The following is a 17450-nucleotide window of genomic DNA, read 5'->3' on the forward strand; positions in this document are numbered from 1 at the left end:
CGATCAAAGAACAAAAGAAAAAAGAGGAAATCGATAACTTTTGTAGCTTTAAGGATTTATCTATATTTAATTTTCGAATTTAGTGTTTGATAACTTTATTCAATTTCTGTTAATTTCCTACTTGCTGAAGGAAGCAAAATATGACATTTATTATAATAGATTTATGTGAAGATTGTTTTAAGTTCACTTAAATTAAAAGTGGTTATTTTTAATCTATTTAAGTCTAATAAATGTTTAAATTGATAGCTCTCAATTATACTGTAATGTTGAGTCAATGGTAGTATTGGTATCAGTGATACTCACCATCAGTCATAAAAAAGATGCCATTAAACAAATATTAAAAATATATGTTATGGTATATATGTCTTTATGTTGTTTCTACATTAATTTGAAGATTGAATTTGGAATTATTGCAATATAAAAGTATATTTAAAAACTTTAATGTTAGGTGGGAATAATCATGATTAATTTCAGAAATAAAAGTGTGATTTAATTAGTTTAATTTTTTTATTGATTTGACAGCACTATTTTATTTTTTGTTTTCACAGAAAATGTAGCTACTTTAAATGTTTTCAGTGGAAAAGTTGCTGTTTTATCGAATTTGAGTACTGAATTCACTGCAATAATGGATTGCCTCAGAAAGAGTCTAAATCTCTTCAATAGAGTTCCACTTGACATTCATTTTCATTACTTTGTAGATACGCTAGAAATGACGTAGACTTACAAGGTTACAAAATTTAATTTGTTCTCACTCTTGTCAGCAAACAATGTCCTTAATTTAAATTTCCAAGTAAGGTTTTTTGAAAGGAATTTTGAAACAAGCATGCGTCTGAGAGGATGTGGAGTGGTTAATGGAATGCTTGCTCACGTTTATTACGGGTGTGTCACATCCCACACAAATCAGACATCTGACTACAACAGAGAACTGGAATGTGAACCTGCAGCCTTTTGAACAACAAAACAAAAAACGCAGGTTTCTGTGACGCAGGGTTCTGCACCAGAATGAGACTGAAAGTGGGTGGTGTAACTAATAATTTTTTTTAAGAAGTTTTAGCCGTTTCTGTTCTTATGTAATGTATTTGAAATTATTTTTTCATTCATTCCACATACATGCAGGATTTCAACCGTACTTGTAAGCCTTGTAAAATTTGACTAGTGCCGTAAATCTGTCTGAAAGACTGGATTTTTGTGGCTTGCAACAACTTGCTGCTTTCACTCACACTGTGTGTCTCGCTCTCACACTTACTCTCTTGACAGTTGTGAAGGGTATCCATGGTAAATGGGCGGTCTTATGTGAACTTTGTCTTGAACACACAGGCCTGATAATTCATGTGACCTTAGACTAGACAGGGACAAAAACAGCTCAGTACGGTCAGACCATAAAAGAGTTTCACATGAATAACAATGTTATCATTTATTTTTCAGTCATAAAATGGTTGGCTTTCTCTGTAGCACATTTGTTCTTGCAAAATGACTTAATTGTTTGACGTTGTAGATAGTTTATTGAAAGACTAATATATCGGGCAGGCCATTTTATATTCCTATGTTTGTTTATTTGTCTTAATCAATAAACATCTCTGTTTATTGTTTTTGCTCTCCCTTTTGGAAGTTTCTAAATCTGCAGCAGATATTGTGAATATAATATAAAATGAATATAAGATGCATGAATCTAATATGTATATGGCAAATACTTCTATAATATAATGACCTATATAATATTGTTTATTATAGAAAATAATACATATAAGATATTGATATTAATATTATAAATAATATTTTATAAAATAATTAATATTATTTTAGAATACTATAAAAGTAATAGTGAATACAATAATTATATAAATGAATAAATTATTTATTAAACAATTATACAAATAATTCTATAAAATTATTCTATGTGTATTTGTGTGTGTAGAAATGTATGATTCTTTTATTTTATAATATTCATAGTTATATAGTTATTTGCTAGTGATTTAATTTAATAATACAGTTGAAAAAAATATTATTGCTTATTAGCATCATATATGTATTATATTGCTAATGGGCCATATTAGATAAGTAAATAAATACATTAAATATCAGTTGAACGCTAATCATGTTTGAAATTCACTGGAGCTTGATGCACATACAATAAAATGGGCGCCCACCTGCTTCCCTGGTACACCTGAACAAAGACTCCCACTTTAAACAGAAACAGATTAAGAGTGATGAAAGGCAAAGAGGCCTTGGCATTGAGAGATCCTCAAGATCTTGATGGAATTCAGGCCCAATGAGGTGGGGCCAGGCCCCAAGTAGCCGGACACTCCAAAAACACGGAGTAGACCTCCCAAAATGAGAATATCAGTGCAGTTTGTTTAACAACATCAAAACTCCAGCTCCAGGCTTTAGCGTGTGAGTAACTGTCTCTGTGCTTGCTCAGTTGTCTGTAATGGTGCAGGTTCCCATGCATTCAGATGGTAATGCGGGGACAGAATGGAGTTTGTGTCTTCCAGAGAGAGCCTTCCCTGTTGATACAGCGGGACAGAGCTATTCCACTCGGCTTTAGAGGAATGCACCACCTGTGACCTCTGGTGTGTGTTTGTGTATAGCAGTGAAGATGAGGAGTTTGGGGGGTAACAGGTAGGGCTGGGTATCGAGTTCGATACTTTTTAGGCACCGACCGAATTGCCTCGATACCATCGAGTATCGAAAAACGTCTCGTCGTAACAGGTGGGTGACGTCTTAGAGGCCCTGTCCTTTCTTTGAGCGCTGCTGAGTCGACGATACAGACAAGCCTGAAGATAAAAAGTCTTTGCTGCGTAGATGAATTGAAATGATCAATATGAAATGCAAATCGGTGTCAGGTTCATGGAGTATGTTGTTTGTGAGACGAAGTGTTGTGTAGCTGTGTACACTATAGTTTATGCCTCTTGGCTTTGTGTATGAACAGCATGTTTAGTTTAGTTGTCCATGGTTGCACTAAGGTCTTTTCAGATTCAACAGTAGTGGTTTATGGAGTGTAAACATTGATAGATTTATGATAATTTGGTGTGTTCCTAATCCTTATTTTAACCATTAAATAACTTGTTGAAGGGTACAGTGAGGCTCCAAAGTCTGAGAATTCAGCTTCTGCTTTGCAAAATTTTCTATTATAAATTATATTATGATTGAAGTAAAAAGCAGAATATATATATCAGTTTTCAGTTTCTCTCTCTCTGTATATATGTGGTTATATATGTATTTTATTCCCACCAATAGGGCTGCATGATACATTAAATATTAGCAATATTATTGGTATATCTTTGCTAATCATATAAAATTAGAAAATATTGTGTATGTCAAAATAATTTTAAAAGTTTACAACTATGACAGCTGATAGGTGCTGCTTTCAAATGGAAAATGTAAAAAATATTGATACATATATCAAATGTCATAAAAATTTGGAGAAATGTCAAGATTTTGAACTATTTTTATACGTGTATAAAAAGTCATTTAATATGCTATTTATGTTGAAAAACAAGTTTAAAATTGTTTAGGGTATAGTGTTTCCATGTTTTTGTGTGTGTGTGTGTGTGTGTGTGTGTGTGTTTTTGGCCATCCTTGGGTTTGCTATTGTGGGAACTATGTGAACAACACAGAACACACTGGCTGGAGCACGACCCTGGTAGCAGACCAAACATAATGTCACAATCAATTATGTCCACAGAGAAAGAAAGAGAAGCCATTGTGTATGTGTGTGTGCTTGGTCGAGATTACCCTCTCTGCCATTCACCAGACCGTGGCACACATACAGAAATCTAGAACACATAGAACACACAAGCGCTGGAACATAGTCTTGAAATTAAACCTTGGTTCTAGTGCAGCACAGCTCTAGTTCTATACCACATACTGAACATTTTTCTGCTCTCTGTTTCAGTTAATCTCCCACTCTTTCATACATTTACAGACATTTTCACACACACAGACCTGATTCATCTCTTGAGGTTTGGTTTTATTTATAGGAAACCATAAACCACAAACGGTTTAAGGTTTCTGCTTAATTTAAGTAAAAATATAGCTAATTGAAAATCTAATAGAGCTTTCTTAGTTTTTTATTTTCAGAACAATGTAAATGTTTCAGCATGACAAAGAGAGAGTAAAATAAATCAGTGCTTTTCACAGTTATGGGTTAATTACCCATAACTGAATTTCCTTCCCTGGTCTTGTACAGTCATAACTACCATAAATCCCCAATATTCATGATAGTTGTTCATCATTGTTTTTCGATGACTGATTTTTAGATTCACTTTTGAAAATGAGGTTGTTTTCGTTTTAGACTCTCTGAATGAATGAACGTATTGTGAGAGAATTTGCTCTTTGAAGATTATTTTGTTCAGAACAATGAATACCCTAGGCTTGTTAAGTAGATGTGGGTCACAACAGATTGCATTATAGTGGTAATGTGTGTGTGTACTGTGAAGTAGAACAATTAGTGCGTGGATGAATGATGCCGCATAGAACAAACTTTGGTTAATATGGGCCAAACTTTAATGGGCTGTGTACAAAGAATTAGAAAATAACTGTAATTTAGAGGGTAGTTATAAATTACCCCGTTTTGTTTATTTACTTATTTACTTGTTGCCAACAGCTTTGACCATACAGAAGCCTAGAGCTTATAGAGAGGATGCCAAAATTAACATTATTAGTAGTAGTTATTAATTGTTTTTAGTTAATTAATAATAATTGTTTAAAGTCTCTGGTTGTATTGTGCATGATTAATTGCATGATTGCTTTCATTATATTAACGTTTTATTAATAATTAAGTATTAATACACCGTTGCCCTGTCTCTCAGAACAGAGGTTCTAAAGATGCATTTATGAACGGTTTCTGTTTTGCTGTAACATTTCAGAGGTCAAATGTGCAACGGAATGAATTACAAGGCCTTTTGGGTTGTGCTCAAATCTCTTATCAATCTTTACCGAATCAGCAACATTAAAGATTTATTATAGTGTGATGTCAGTGTGAGTCACCACATCAGATGGCTAAGAAGTATTAAGCCAGAGACGAGCTAAATGAATCTCTCTTATTCCCATTTTGACTGTAACACGAAACTGAAACTCCCACACACACACACACACACACATCATGAATATACACTACTAGTCAAAAGTTTGGGATCAGAAAGATTTTTAACGTTTTTTACAGGAGTTTCTTATGCTCATCAAGGCTGCATTTGTTTGATCAAAAATACAGCGAAAAAATGTAATATTGTGAAATATTATTATGATGTAAAATAACTTTTTTTTATTTTAATATACATTAAAATCTAATTTATTCCTGTGATGCAAAGCTGAATTTTCAGCATCATTACTCCAGTCTTCAGTGTCACATGATCCTTCAGAAATCATTCTAATATGCTGATTTATTATCACAGCTGGAAACTGTTGCGCTGCTTAATATTTGTTTGGAACCTGTGATACTTTTTTTAGGATTCTTTGATGAATAAAAAGTTAAAAAGAAGTGCATTTATTTAAAATATAAATATTTTCTAACAATATACACTACCGTTCAAAGGTTTGGGGTCAAATTTTTATTCTTTCTTTTTTTGAAAGAAATCAAAACTTTTATTCAGCAAGGATGTAAGTTGTTAAGAAGTGATAGCAACGATTTATATTGTTAGAAAAGGTTTACATTTTGAATAAATGCTGTTCTTTTTAACTTTTTATTCATCAAAGAATCCTGAAAAAAGTATCGCAGTTTCCAAAAAAATATTTGGCAGCACAACGTTTGCCAACACTGATAATTCTAATAATAAATCAGCATATTAGAATGATTTCTTAAGGATCATGTGACACTTTAGACTGGAGTAATGGCTGATGGAAATTCAGCTTTGCATCACAGAAATAAATTATATTTTAAAGGATATAAAAATAGAAACCATTATTTTATATTGTAATAACATTTTGCAAGATTACTGTTTTTTTTCTGTATTTTTTATCAAATAAATGCAGCCTTGATGAACATAAGAGACTTCTTTAAAAAACATTACAAGTCTTACTGATCCCAAACTTTTGACGGGTAGTGTTTACCGTTACATCTGCACCAATATCTTTGCATCTTTCATTTATTTTAAAACTTGTTGGGGTTTCCTAGCGTAGCTGTCACTGTCTTATGCAAAGTCCCAGCCCCATATCAGATGCTTCCCCTGCTTCCTGAGAGGGTCCATGTCTCACTGTGTGCTTTGACAGTCTTTTGTATGTCCATGAAGCACCATCTCAGGCAGCATTGTGGGAAGGCACCCATGCGTGGGAGCAGATCTCCCTCTCACACTCTCCTGCCCCAGACCCATTTGAGTGCCAGTTCTGACTGAAGAGATCAAAGAGCAGTCAAACTAAACTCCAAGCCATGACATCCTCTCGACAGCCAATGGCAACACGCTGAGCAAACTGCCTTCTCTTTCCCATTCTTACTGGCAGCTTAATTCATGTCTCCCATGTTCTTCCTCATGTTTTTTAAATGAGCGTAATCCATTCAGACTGGTGTGAATTGTTTTATTATGTCTGTACTGGCATAATCAAAGTGAAATTGTGCCATCCATTCATCCATCCGTCCATTCTTTTGTTCTATCTAGAGGTATAGGAATTATCTGAAAAGTGCGGTGAACACATTTTAAAACTGCAAGGCTCATGAATATTAATTATTTGCCCATTTTCACCCAATAGTAACTGATATGCTGAATTTGAATTGACTGCAACAGCCATAAAGTTGTTTTATATATCATGCTAATGTTGCTTTTTCACACCGTATTTGATAAAAAACAATGTTCTTCAAAATCTAATAAAAACTGTCCCAATAGTGGCATACAAAGTTGTAAGTTGTTTGTGGTTGACAAGGGCATTCTTTCTTTCTCTCTCATTAGAGATGACCCTGCTTGCCTCCCAGCCTAAGTCTCTGGAATCATCCCCAGCTTCAGCGGCCACCACTGAAGACCCTGAACAAAGGATGCTGGAGAAAAGATCAAAGGTCATTGATGAGCTTCTGCAGACAGAACATGACTACATCAAGGATCTTCAGATGTGTGTGAAGGAGATCATTCACCCTCTGCAGAAAAAACAGGTAAGAAATCACTCAACAAGCATGAATGATGTATTTATGTGATGAGAACCATTCAAACCCTCATTGTAAATATCCACATGTCCTGTAGGTCCAGAGTGTTGATTTTGATGGTCTCTTTGGAAACATCAACTCTGTAATTGAGCTCTCCAGTCGGCTTTACAAGACCCTCCAGGATACAGACTCAATAGGTTGGAGCAAAAAATCACTGAACTCACATTATAGATTCAGATCAGTATCCATATTGCTGTTTTACCATAATCATATTTGTTCATCCAGGTAAAGTGTTCCTGGACTACAAAGGTGAATTGGAGGAGGTTTACAAGATCTATTGCCAAAATCATGACGACGCCATCTCTTTACTGGAGACCTATGAGAAGGATGAGAACATCCAGAAGCACGTGTTGGAATGTTTAGAGAAGCTCAGGTAATTTTCACTGCTGTTTTTCATGAATCAGACACCTTCAGCTCATTACATGGTGTGGTTACCACTACCAACGCATGTCCAGATCCAGTTAAGCATGTTGATGCCAGTCATGATATTTAACAGTGTGTAAGTGTATGAGAAGAAATTGTGTTGGACACTAATTGTGTGTTATTTAATGTTACACATGGTCTGTCAGTTATAATGGTATCTGGGATTGTCTGTCATGTGGCGTAGATAGAATTTTATAGTAATACATCATCAACAGAGACAATGCTACAGGGTGCGCTGGCTTACTCGTGCTATCATAAGTCTCCAAATCTAGAGGAACCAGTCCATTTTTTTACTTCTACTTTGAATGGACTCATCTGATTGGACATAGGATGACTGAAGGAATCTGTGACGTTCCAAGACAGGAAACATCTTTGCCCTTCTCATTGTCAGGTTTTGAAGTTTTATTTATGATATTATAAAACCAATAATTTGTTCCTATGTTAATAACAAATGGCAAACAGAGTGGGATCTATTTACAATTCCATGAAATTAGCCCCAATGTTGGAAAATTTTTATCAATTTTCCAACCGATGAGACCAGATTGTTTATAGCCGCTGTAGAATAGGTAATTCCAGGATGGGATTGTAAGTTTTTAATACTAGGTGAAGATCCTCCAACATGTTCTCTATGCCAAAACCCTTTATCCCTGAAGCATGTTTTATTAGATTGTGCTGGTTTTAACACTGTGAGAAAACCTTTTTTTATTCAGTTAACTCTTTTGTAGAGATTTTTAACAGAGTTAATCCAAATACAGTTTTAGAGTTTTTAGCAAAAATAAATAGTAAAAACTTGATATAATTTAGCCATACATTTTTCTCGTCATGAAAATAGCCACAGAAGCTGACATGGTGTTAAACACAAACAATTTATGATATTATAACCTGATTAATATGCCAGATTCCACATAGAGCACTTGATCTAAGAGATACTGGATGTTCCCTATTTTATATAAAAGTACACTACATTTAGGGTCAGTATGATTTTTTTTTTTTTTTTAAATGAATACTATTATTCAGCAGGGATTTATTAAATTAAACAAAAGTGGGAATAAAGTTATGTTGCTACAAAAAAATAAAAATAATTTCAAATAAATGTTAATTTGAACGTTCTGCTGATCAAAGGATCCTGAAAAAAATGTATCATTGTTTTCACAAAAAAATACTAAGCAGCAAAACTCTTTTCAACATGAAATGTTATTGAGCAGTAAATCAGCATATTAGAATGATTTCTGAAGGTTCATGTGACAATGAAGACTGGAGTAATGGCTGCTGAACATTCAGCTTTGCCACATCAGGAATGAATTACATTTTAAAACATGTTCAAATAGAAAACAGTTATTTTAAATTGTAATAATATTTCACAATATTACTGCTTCTACTGTATTTTTGATCAAATAAATGCAGCCTTGGTGAGCATAAGAGACTTCTTTTTAAAACATTGAAAAATCTTACCGACCCCAAACTTTCAAATGGTAGTCTGTTTGCATAACAGAGAAGCATTATGTCTTTCAGTTTTCAGATCTTTGTTATTGTGGATTAGTAATGCATGGCGGGAGAGGAATGCACCTCACCTAGTTTCACCACTTTGTTGGTTTCACTGATCAGTATCTGAATTTTCATCAATCGCTTTTCATCTGTTCCTGTAGTATTATATCTTAAGCTTTATTTGAACTTAAGCACAATTTGCCAGTGGCTACCTCATTTCTTCACTAGTTTCAATTGTAAACATTTGTACTGCCATCTACATCTTTTAAGCTATGCCACTTCCTGTTAGTACAGAGTTTAGTTTGTTCTTGATATTTGCTTTAGTGTTTTACCAGATCAAGCGAAGCATACAAGGAAATATTCAGCCGATTTTCCCAAAAGTTCCAGAAATGTTTTTCACTCCATCGTAGTAGGTAGTGGGAACATGGAGCTGTTTGTCCCGAGTATCGAGACATTTGCAAAATGAATGTGCACTTTGCCAAGACTACAGCTTAGCTTTATACCAAATGACTCAGAATCCAGTCGAAAAAATTGCTAACATGTTGATTCTCTGGCAGGATCTTACTGTAACGAAGCTAGCCATAAAAAATAGGAGTAAATCCTCCAAAAAGCTCCTTAAGAGTAATGTCTGGTGTCTTTTATTACTTTTGAACTTCCACATTTGAGTGCACTAGACTCTGACTGACATTTCATTTTGGCTCTCAGTGGGAGATCAGAGAGGGGCCAGTGGAGGCCCCACAGAGGCTTACTGCTCACCTAAAGCGGGTCACCCATGGCATGAGTTGCCCCAGCAACGGGCAGCTTATTAATCAAGTGCACAAATAGTTTGTCGTCTTGCCCTTTTGCCTGCTGCATTCATGTTTGTTGCAGCATAATGGCAAGACATAACTTTTATTTTAAAAATAAGCTGTGAAACAAGGACATTATATGTGATAAGCTCTTTAGCTTATTTCTAATAAGAGACACGTGGTTTAACCCGAAACTGTTTGTTTTGTTCCCTTTCTTTCCTCTCTCTCCTTCCTCTCCCCTGACAGAGGGATATACCGTGAGTGGTAAGTTTAATGCAACTTGAAAGCAACTGCATGTCAAGCGCCTGACAGCATGCTGAACGTTTATTAACCTGCGTAACCCTTTTCTCCTTGTGTTCGTGTGTGACCAGGGGGCCATGTATGCTCTGTGTGTGTGCTGTGTGTTTTGTGATCATTTCCTTGTCAATTCTGAGTCATATTCTGACTTAAATTTGCCCAAATGAGTAGGGATAGGTACTGAATCAGATTTCCTGATTCAACTTGATTCGTTTGAGTATATTTCAGTTATAATACCCATTTTGCTTACATATTCTTACATATAGAAAGAAAATCTCTCTGTTAATGCTGTATATTATGCAGGAAAGTTTTTTAGACTGATTCAGAATTGGTAAATCTCATTTTAAACTATTAAGAATATTTTTTTTCCCGGGAATCAAACTACACAGTCTGTCTGTTTTTGATTCACTAAAAAGAACCAGATAATAAGTCATTTGTTTGTGAATTGGACTACACTGATCATGCGGCATGTTTTTGATTGACTAAAAAAAAGCACTCATAAGAGTCATTTGTTAGTGAATCAGACTACACTGGTCAGATATATTAAAAAAAAATCATAATTGTGCAATTGAGAATCGCGATTAATCTGAAATTGCTTTTATTCTATCCGATTCCAGTCCTATAAATTAGATGCAAGTTGTGCAAAACAGGATTGACTAAAAAAAGCACTCATAAGAGTCATTTGTTAGTGAATCAGACTACACTGGTCAGATATATTTAAAAAAAATCATAATTGTGCAATTGAGAATCGCGATTAATCTGAAATTGCTTTTATTCTATCCGATTCCAGTCCTATAAATTAGATGCAAGTTGTGCAAAACAGTAATTTTGAGTCAGAATATGATACCAATGGGAAAATTGGTTTATATTTTCAACTGTTTTCGTAATTTATTTCTGGCAATTGATCTAATGCTTTCTGGTGGCATGTGAAACAGTTATTAACACAATCTCTGAGCTCATGGTGTGGTATTTTAAGCAATTAAGCCTACATAACAGCAGTGGTATTTGTCAATGGGCAAAATTTTTTTATTGCGGTGACTCAGCTATTTAAACATACTCTTGTTGCTTCATGATGCCTAATTCAAATTCATTAGTTTTGAAATATCCTATTCCGCAACATCCAAATCATGCTTCAGCTCTGGATTTGGATCTCCTCTGTTTTCATCCCATCAGTTAGAAAGTGTGCACTCTTTGTCAAACTGTTTTAGTAGCCTACTGTGTCTACCGTAACCCTTTTTAAAGTGGTTGACAGTGAGCCAGTGGATAACTGATGGATGAAAACAATGTGTGTGTGTTCAGTGACCCCAGTCTACTGTCAGAGGAGGATGAAGAATGGTTACCTTGATGAGTGTCAATTTTTTTTTCTTCACTTTATCTTCCTCTCTCGCCCTTTTGTTCTGTCACAGGGGAAAGACAAACTACATTAATCTGGGTTCCTTCTTGATAAAGCCAGTGCAGAGAGTGATGCGATACCCCCTGCTCCTGATGGAACTGCTAAACACCACTCCTGAGTCACACCACGACAGGAAGCAGCTCGCCGAGGCAGTGATATCCATTAAAGAGATCAACGTCAATATCAACGAATACAAAAGGAGAAAGGATCTTGGTATGTGACTGCTTATCTGTCTGTCTATCTGTTTGTCACTCTATCTATCTATCATTCTGTCTATCGTTCTATCTATTATTCTATCTGTCTGTGAGATTGGTAGGATGTCTGCTATCTGGCTGTGAGTGTGATCCATAACTCATCAGCACCATCTGTTGTCTATAGTGGTAAAGTACCGCAAAGGCGATGAAGACCGACTCATTGACAAGATCTCAAAGCTGAGTATGCACTCCATCATCAAGAAGTCTAACAGAGTGAGCAGCCATTTAAAGCACCTGACTGGGATCTCACCTCAGGTATATTAGCACGGCTATTACCGCACCATCATTTCTGGACTGAGAGATTCAATTGTGTTAACCAAACTGTTCTTCATTCCTTCTTAGATCAAAGATGAAGCTTTTGATGATGCAGAGAAAAGATTCAGACTCCAGGAGCGACTCATCAAATCCTTCATCAGGGACATCTCCCTCTATCTGCAGCATATAAGGGTATTGAAATTATTCTCTGCCTACGTTCTTACTAATCTTCCCATATGCTTCCATTCATTTTGTCAGTTTTTTTGTTTTGTTTTGTGAACAAATTTGCTTTTCGATTCAGTATATGAAGTAATTTTGCCTGACCCTTTTATGTCCAATAGGAGTCAGCCTCAATAAAGGTTCTGGCCGCCATCAGTTTCTGTGACATCTACACAGAACGGCAACAGCATATGGACCCTGAACGTTTTCAAAGAGCTCATCGATGCATCAGCGACAAACAGTTCACAGAGTTTGTGAGTACCAAAATTACCTCACATTACCTTTCATAGTGAAAAAAAACGTATTAAGCAGCAATCAGTCATTTTAAGTGGTCACTATTAACATTGGTAAAGTGTTTTCAAACACATTTCTAAGCAAATAGACTTATGATTTACATTTGGTGGATGACAAAACAGGCCAAACAGATAGAGACAAATATCACTGAGAAGGGCTCTTTTGACTTGGGGCAGTAAGCAACCAAACATACATTTTGTTTCGTTTTCCTAGTAGTCATTTCACTTATTGTAGTATTTTTTTTTTTTTCACCATTCAGTATTAATTTGAATTAAGCACATGATATTGGCATGAACTATGTCTCGACTCTTTCTTAATGCATGTCTGCATGTCTGTCTTCGAGCAGAAGGAGAGGACAGAAGCCCTAGTCATCACTCCCCTCACCCAGCTGCTCAATATGTTCGCCGGTCCCCACAAACTGATCCAGAAACGTAGAGACAAACTGCTGGACTACGACAACTGTAAGGAGCGTGCAGAGAGGCTGAAGGACAAGCGCGTGCAGGAGGAGCTGCAGACGGCGAGAAATAACTACGAAGCTCTGAACGCCCAGCTGCTGGATGAGCTGCCCAAGTTCCACCACGCAGCCGAAGATCTGTTCACCAGCTGCGTGAGGGGATTCACCCAGGCCCAGAGAGACTTCATTGCACTCACGCTGGGAGAGCTTACACCACTGCTGCAGGTGAAGACATAGTTTTATCATGCTCTATAATGATCCTGTGATGTTTTCGGCCTTCTTAATTCTTTTATGTGTTTACATCTCTCTAGCTGTCTAGTTTGGGTGGTACAGAAGGAAATCTGATGTCCTTGTTCCAGGAAGAGCACACTCGTGTGTTGGATTTACTTCAGAGCTTTAGTTTCTTTCCTGATAATCTTCCCACAACAACTGTACGCAAGTCTTTTGACAGGAAGACTCTGGAGAAACAGAACTCGAAGAAACAACAAGGCCCTGTGAGTTTTCCTAATTCAGCCTGATTCAAAACAGACAGGTTTTCTTAATGTTGTTGTCTAAAACTGTTAAAAATCGTTTTCATTAATTGAAGTAAAGCTAACATAAAATTAAAGTGTTAGATAAAAAACTTAAATGAAGATTTGAAATATACTGCCTTGACAACTAACTGAAATAAAATAAGTTTAAGGTAAAGTACTAAAATTACTAAAACTGAAATAAAAAAATATATATTATAAAAAAATGAAGCTAAAATGAATAAGAATGACAATTAATTTAAATAAAGCTAAAAATAAAATATAAATATTAGATGAAAAATATAAGCTTAAAAATTTGTAACGAAAATTTTAAATATTGCCTTGGCAACTAATTGAAATAAAATAAGTTTAGGTTAAAGTACTGAAAATACTGAAACTGAAATAAAAAATGTATTAAAATAAAAAATAGTTGAATAGAAATATTAAAAACACAAAAAAAAGACAAAAGCACATAAAATTATTAAAACGTAAACAAGTTAAAATGAAAACTGAAAATATAAAAATATAATTTTATTAAGTACAAAGCACTAATAGTATATAAATAATACTAACAGTGTTTCTTTGCAATAACGGTAGTTAGTTTTACATCTCCTTTAATCTTAAACGTCCAAGATTAAAAACAGCTTAAACCAAGGTGGTTAGCTGATCAGGCCCGTTTTTAAGCTGTTTTGGACTCTTTGCAACTAGTCAGTCTGAAAGTTCCAGACCATCAAGCCACTGTAGGCTGCTTTAAACTGATGTTTTTCAGCACACCGTAAACCGTGGTTTAAGAAAGACACATTTCTGTCTATTATTCATGCTCCTCTCTTTCTGTTCCTCATTTCTGTCTGATTTTGCAGCCAAACTATGTGCTACAGACGGATGAGCACCGAGCGGGGCTTCTGGCAAGATATGGGCCAGAGAAACTCTACCAGGCTGAAAGAAATTTCAACGCAGCACAGGACTTGGACGTGTCCGTACTGGAGGGAGACATAGTGGGTGTCATCAAGCAGCAAGACCCCATGGGCAGCCAGAACCGCTGGCTAATAGACAATGGAGGTTTGTATCGCATTATCTGTGTGTGATACATGTGTCAGCACTTCCTAAAATACATTTGGCTTGAACACACTTTTTTTTTTCTTTCCTTCAGTTACAAAGGGCTTTGTGTATAGCTCCTTCTTAAAGCTCTACAATCCACGCAGGAGTCAGTCGGATGTTTCCATTGAGAGCCATTCATCAAATGAGTCAGGCTACGGTGGATCCTCTCCTATGTTCTCACGGCAAAATAGTAGCAGCACTCTGACTTTCAACCAGGAGACATCGACTGTCAGCTTCACAACGGCGATGCCTCCACACCAATCACACACTCGCCCGAATCAAGAGACCACTCCGAGAAAAAACAGAGAGGCTTCTTCAACCAACTACTCTTCCTCCAGTCAGAGGGATTCCCTCGACCCCACCTTCAGAAGCTCTCCCGATCACAAAGAACTGTCCGAGACAGCCTGTCGAAATAACAGGGAACAGTCAGAGCCCTCCTACCGAAATTCCACCAATCACAGAGACTCTTTAGACCCTGATAAAAACACTCCTACCAATCACAGAGACCCTTCAGACTTCTCTGAGACAGATTCTTGTCCCTCCAGTAGGGACTCCAGGTATGAACCATCTTCGAGGTACTACGACTCACGTGGTGCTTACGGCTCACAGCAGAGACAAAATGGAGACTATTCGGTACAGCAGAGAACGCCACAGTACCCTCCTGAGGAGTATATAGATCCAGAGCCTGAACGTGAGATAGATGGACAGCAGGTATGTCATATTGCAAACAGAACGATATCAGTCCAGAATTCAGTGATTGCATACTTTAAACATGAAATGACATTCACAACCCATTTTAATTCCAATATGTAACATGTTTCAGAGTGAAACAAATGAGAATATGACAATGTTAATTAACAATTTTGTATGCAAATTAAATAAATGAAATGATTTTAAATTAGTCATTTTAAATAGAAAAATGCAATTACAAAAAGAAATATAATTTGTAATAAATGTATAATATAATAAAATAATTAAACTATCATTTAACATCTTTGATAATAACTTCTTCATATTAATAGGTTCAGTTTTGTCTTGTCAAAATCTCCTTATTAGTTATTATTAGTTAGTTGTTACACCATTTGGTCTTTAAAAATATTGTGTACAAAATTTGTATTACTACATTTGTACTACAAATTAATAATTTTAACTGTATAGTAATTAGGAAATAAAATGAATTTATTTAATTTAATTATAAAAATACATAGAATTTAGCACAAATATAATTTATGTGTAACAATAATTAAACCACATTGTTTGACATCTGTGGTTCTTCATATTATTAGGTTCAGTTTTGATTTCATGTTGACTTTAAAACCTTCTGTAGCTCCCTGATATTGATACACCACCATGTTCATCAACAATTTGGTATATAAATTAATAGTAATAATAATAAGAATCATCATCATAAAATAATGATGGTAAATAATTAAACAGGTTTTGCTTCTTGTAAATGATTATTAATATTAATTTTCCTACTTTATATTTTCTTTCAGATATATTACGCTCTTTATTCCTTCAGTGCACGGTGTGCAAATGAGCTCAGCATTTCAGCCAATCAGCAGGTCCGAATCCTTGAGTTCCAGGACATGAATGGCAACCAGGAGTGGTGGCTGGGGGAGGCAGAAGGACGGAGGGGTTACGTCCCATCCAACTACATTCGCAAATCTGAGTACACGTGAGCTGTACATTTCTACAAGAACAATCCCCAACTATGCCCCAGACCACTACAGGCCAACTCATTACGGGGAGAACACTACAAAAGGACGTTATTGTGCCTTAACTATAGAGGAGATGCACTGATGTGGTGAACTGGTCATTGCTACTGATGAAAAAAAAAAATTATACCCTCCATATTGACTAGTACTGTCAATGAAAGTAACTCCTGACTCCTAGTGGTCATAGAGGATGGTGCAAGTGAAATTTGAAATAATGGGAGTGAAAAAATAAATAGTTTGGACTGAGAGGCAGTTTGGTGTTGGATTCAATGATCTGACATGTTCTGTTGTTCTTGGATACTCCATTTATCGTGTTAGCACTTAATTGCTCTGTAGTGAGCATAGATCTCTTTTGATGTGTAGGAGTGGAGTGGAGGAATTGTATTGGGTATGTGCGATTCACACTGGAAGTAGACTGATGGAATTGATATTCCAGGACTGGCATGATAGTGATGCCCGTAAATAAGAGTGCAAGAGGGTGAATGAGTGTTTGTTTGTGTGCCAGTGAGTGTGTGGAGTGTTTTGAGATGATGCCTTCCTTCATCTGACAATCATAGTGCACCTCTAAAGAGAGAAAAAAAAAGATTTTGCTGGGTTACAGTGAATGTGAACAAAACTATTCATATGAAGTGTTTGGATTTATTCCCCATTGTGGCTCCCAGATGATAACAATATTACCACTGGTGACCATATCATATTGCTGAAAATATGAATGAAATGCAAGAGACACTTTTTGTAAGGTACAGTGTTTTTTACCTTTTTACTTTTTGACAGCATTAAGTTTGCCACTTGCACTTGAATGCATTTACAAGTTAATATTGATGTTTTGAGCAGTTGTGAGGGTGTTCAAGGCACCCTTGAGCTCATTGCACCAACAGAACTCTGAATTATTTATCTCTCATGCTGTATATACTGAGAATGAACTTCTGTACTCCAGTGTGAACTGATCCATTTCTCCTCTTTTAAATAAAAAAAGAAATCAGTTGAAAAACAGTTGTTTGTTATGTCTTGTCATGGCCTATCAATTATATCAGTCGTGGCCTAATGGTTAGAGAGTCAGACTTGTAACTCAAAGGTCTCAGTATCGGCAGGGGTTGGAGGTCCTCTTTTAAATAAAAAAAGAAATCAGTTGAAAAA

General features: G+C 35.8%; 1 protein-coding gene across 5 annotated transcripts in view; it reads left to right on the forward strand.

Moving 5' to 3' along the window:
* LOC107684043 (dynamin-binding protein-like) overlaps positions 1-17304 on the forward strand; it is a 53922-nt gene extending 36618 nt beyond the window's left edge. For 4 of the 5 annotated variants that reach the window (XM_016480173.1, XM_016480175.1, XM_016480178.1 and 1 more), the window contains 13 exons: positions 6879-7075; positions 7164-7263; positions 7352-7499; positions 10069-10086; positions 11526-11725; positions 11891-12021; positions 12109-12213; positions 12363-12494; positions 12881-13213; positions 13300-13482; positions 14358-14556; positions 14648-15306; positions 16092-17304. In XM_016480173.1, coding sequence (XP_016335659.1) covers positions 6879-7075; positions 7164-7263; positions 7352-7499; positions 10069-10086; positions 11526-11725; positions 11891-12021; positions 12109-12213; positions 12363-12494; positions 12881-13213; positions 13300-13482; positions 14358-14556; positions 14648-15306; positions 16092-16277 — 2591 coding nt within the window. In that variant the 3' untranslated portion in view covers positions 16278-17304. The remainder of the gene's footprint in view (positions 1-6878; positions 7076-7163; positions 7264-7351; positions 7500-10068; positions 10087-11525; positions 11726-11890; positions 12022-12108; positions 12214-12362; positions 12495-12880; positions 13214-13299; positions 13483-14357; positions 14557-14647; positions 15307-16091) is intronic. The other variant, XM_016480174.1, reaches the window with a different exon arrangement.
* The last annotated feature ends 146 nt before the right edge of the window (positions 17305-17450 follow it).

This window comes from Sinocyclocheilus anshuiensis, unplaced genomic scaffold (assembly GCF_001515605.1).
Source record: "Sinocyclocheilus anshuiensis isolate Anshui unplaced genomic scaffold, SAMN03320099.WGS_v1.1 scaffold553, whole genome shotgun sequence".
Taxonomy (NCBI): Eukaryota; Metazoa; Chordata; class Actinopteri; order Cypriniformes; family Cyprinidae; genus Sinocyclocheilus; species Sinocyclocheilus anshuiensis.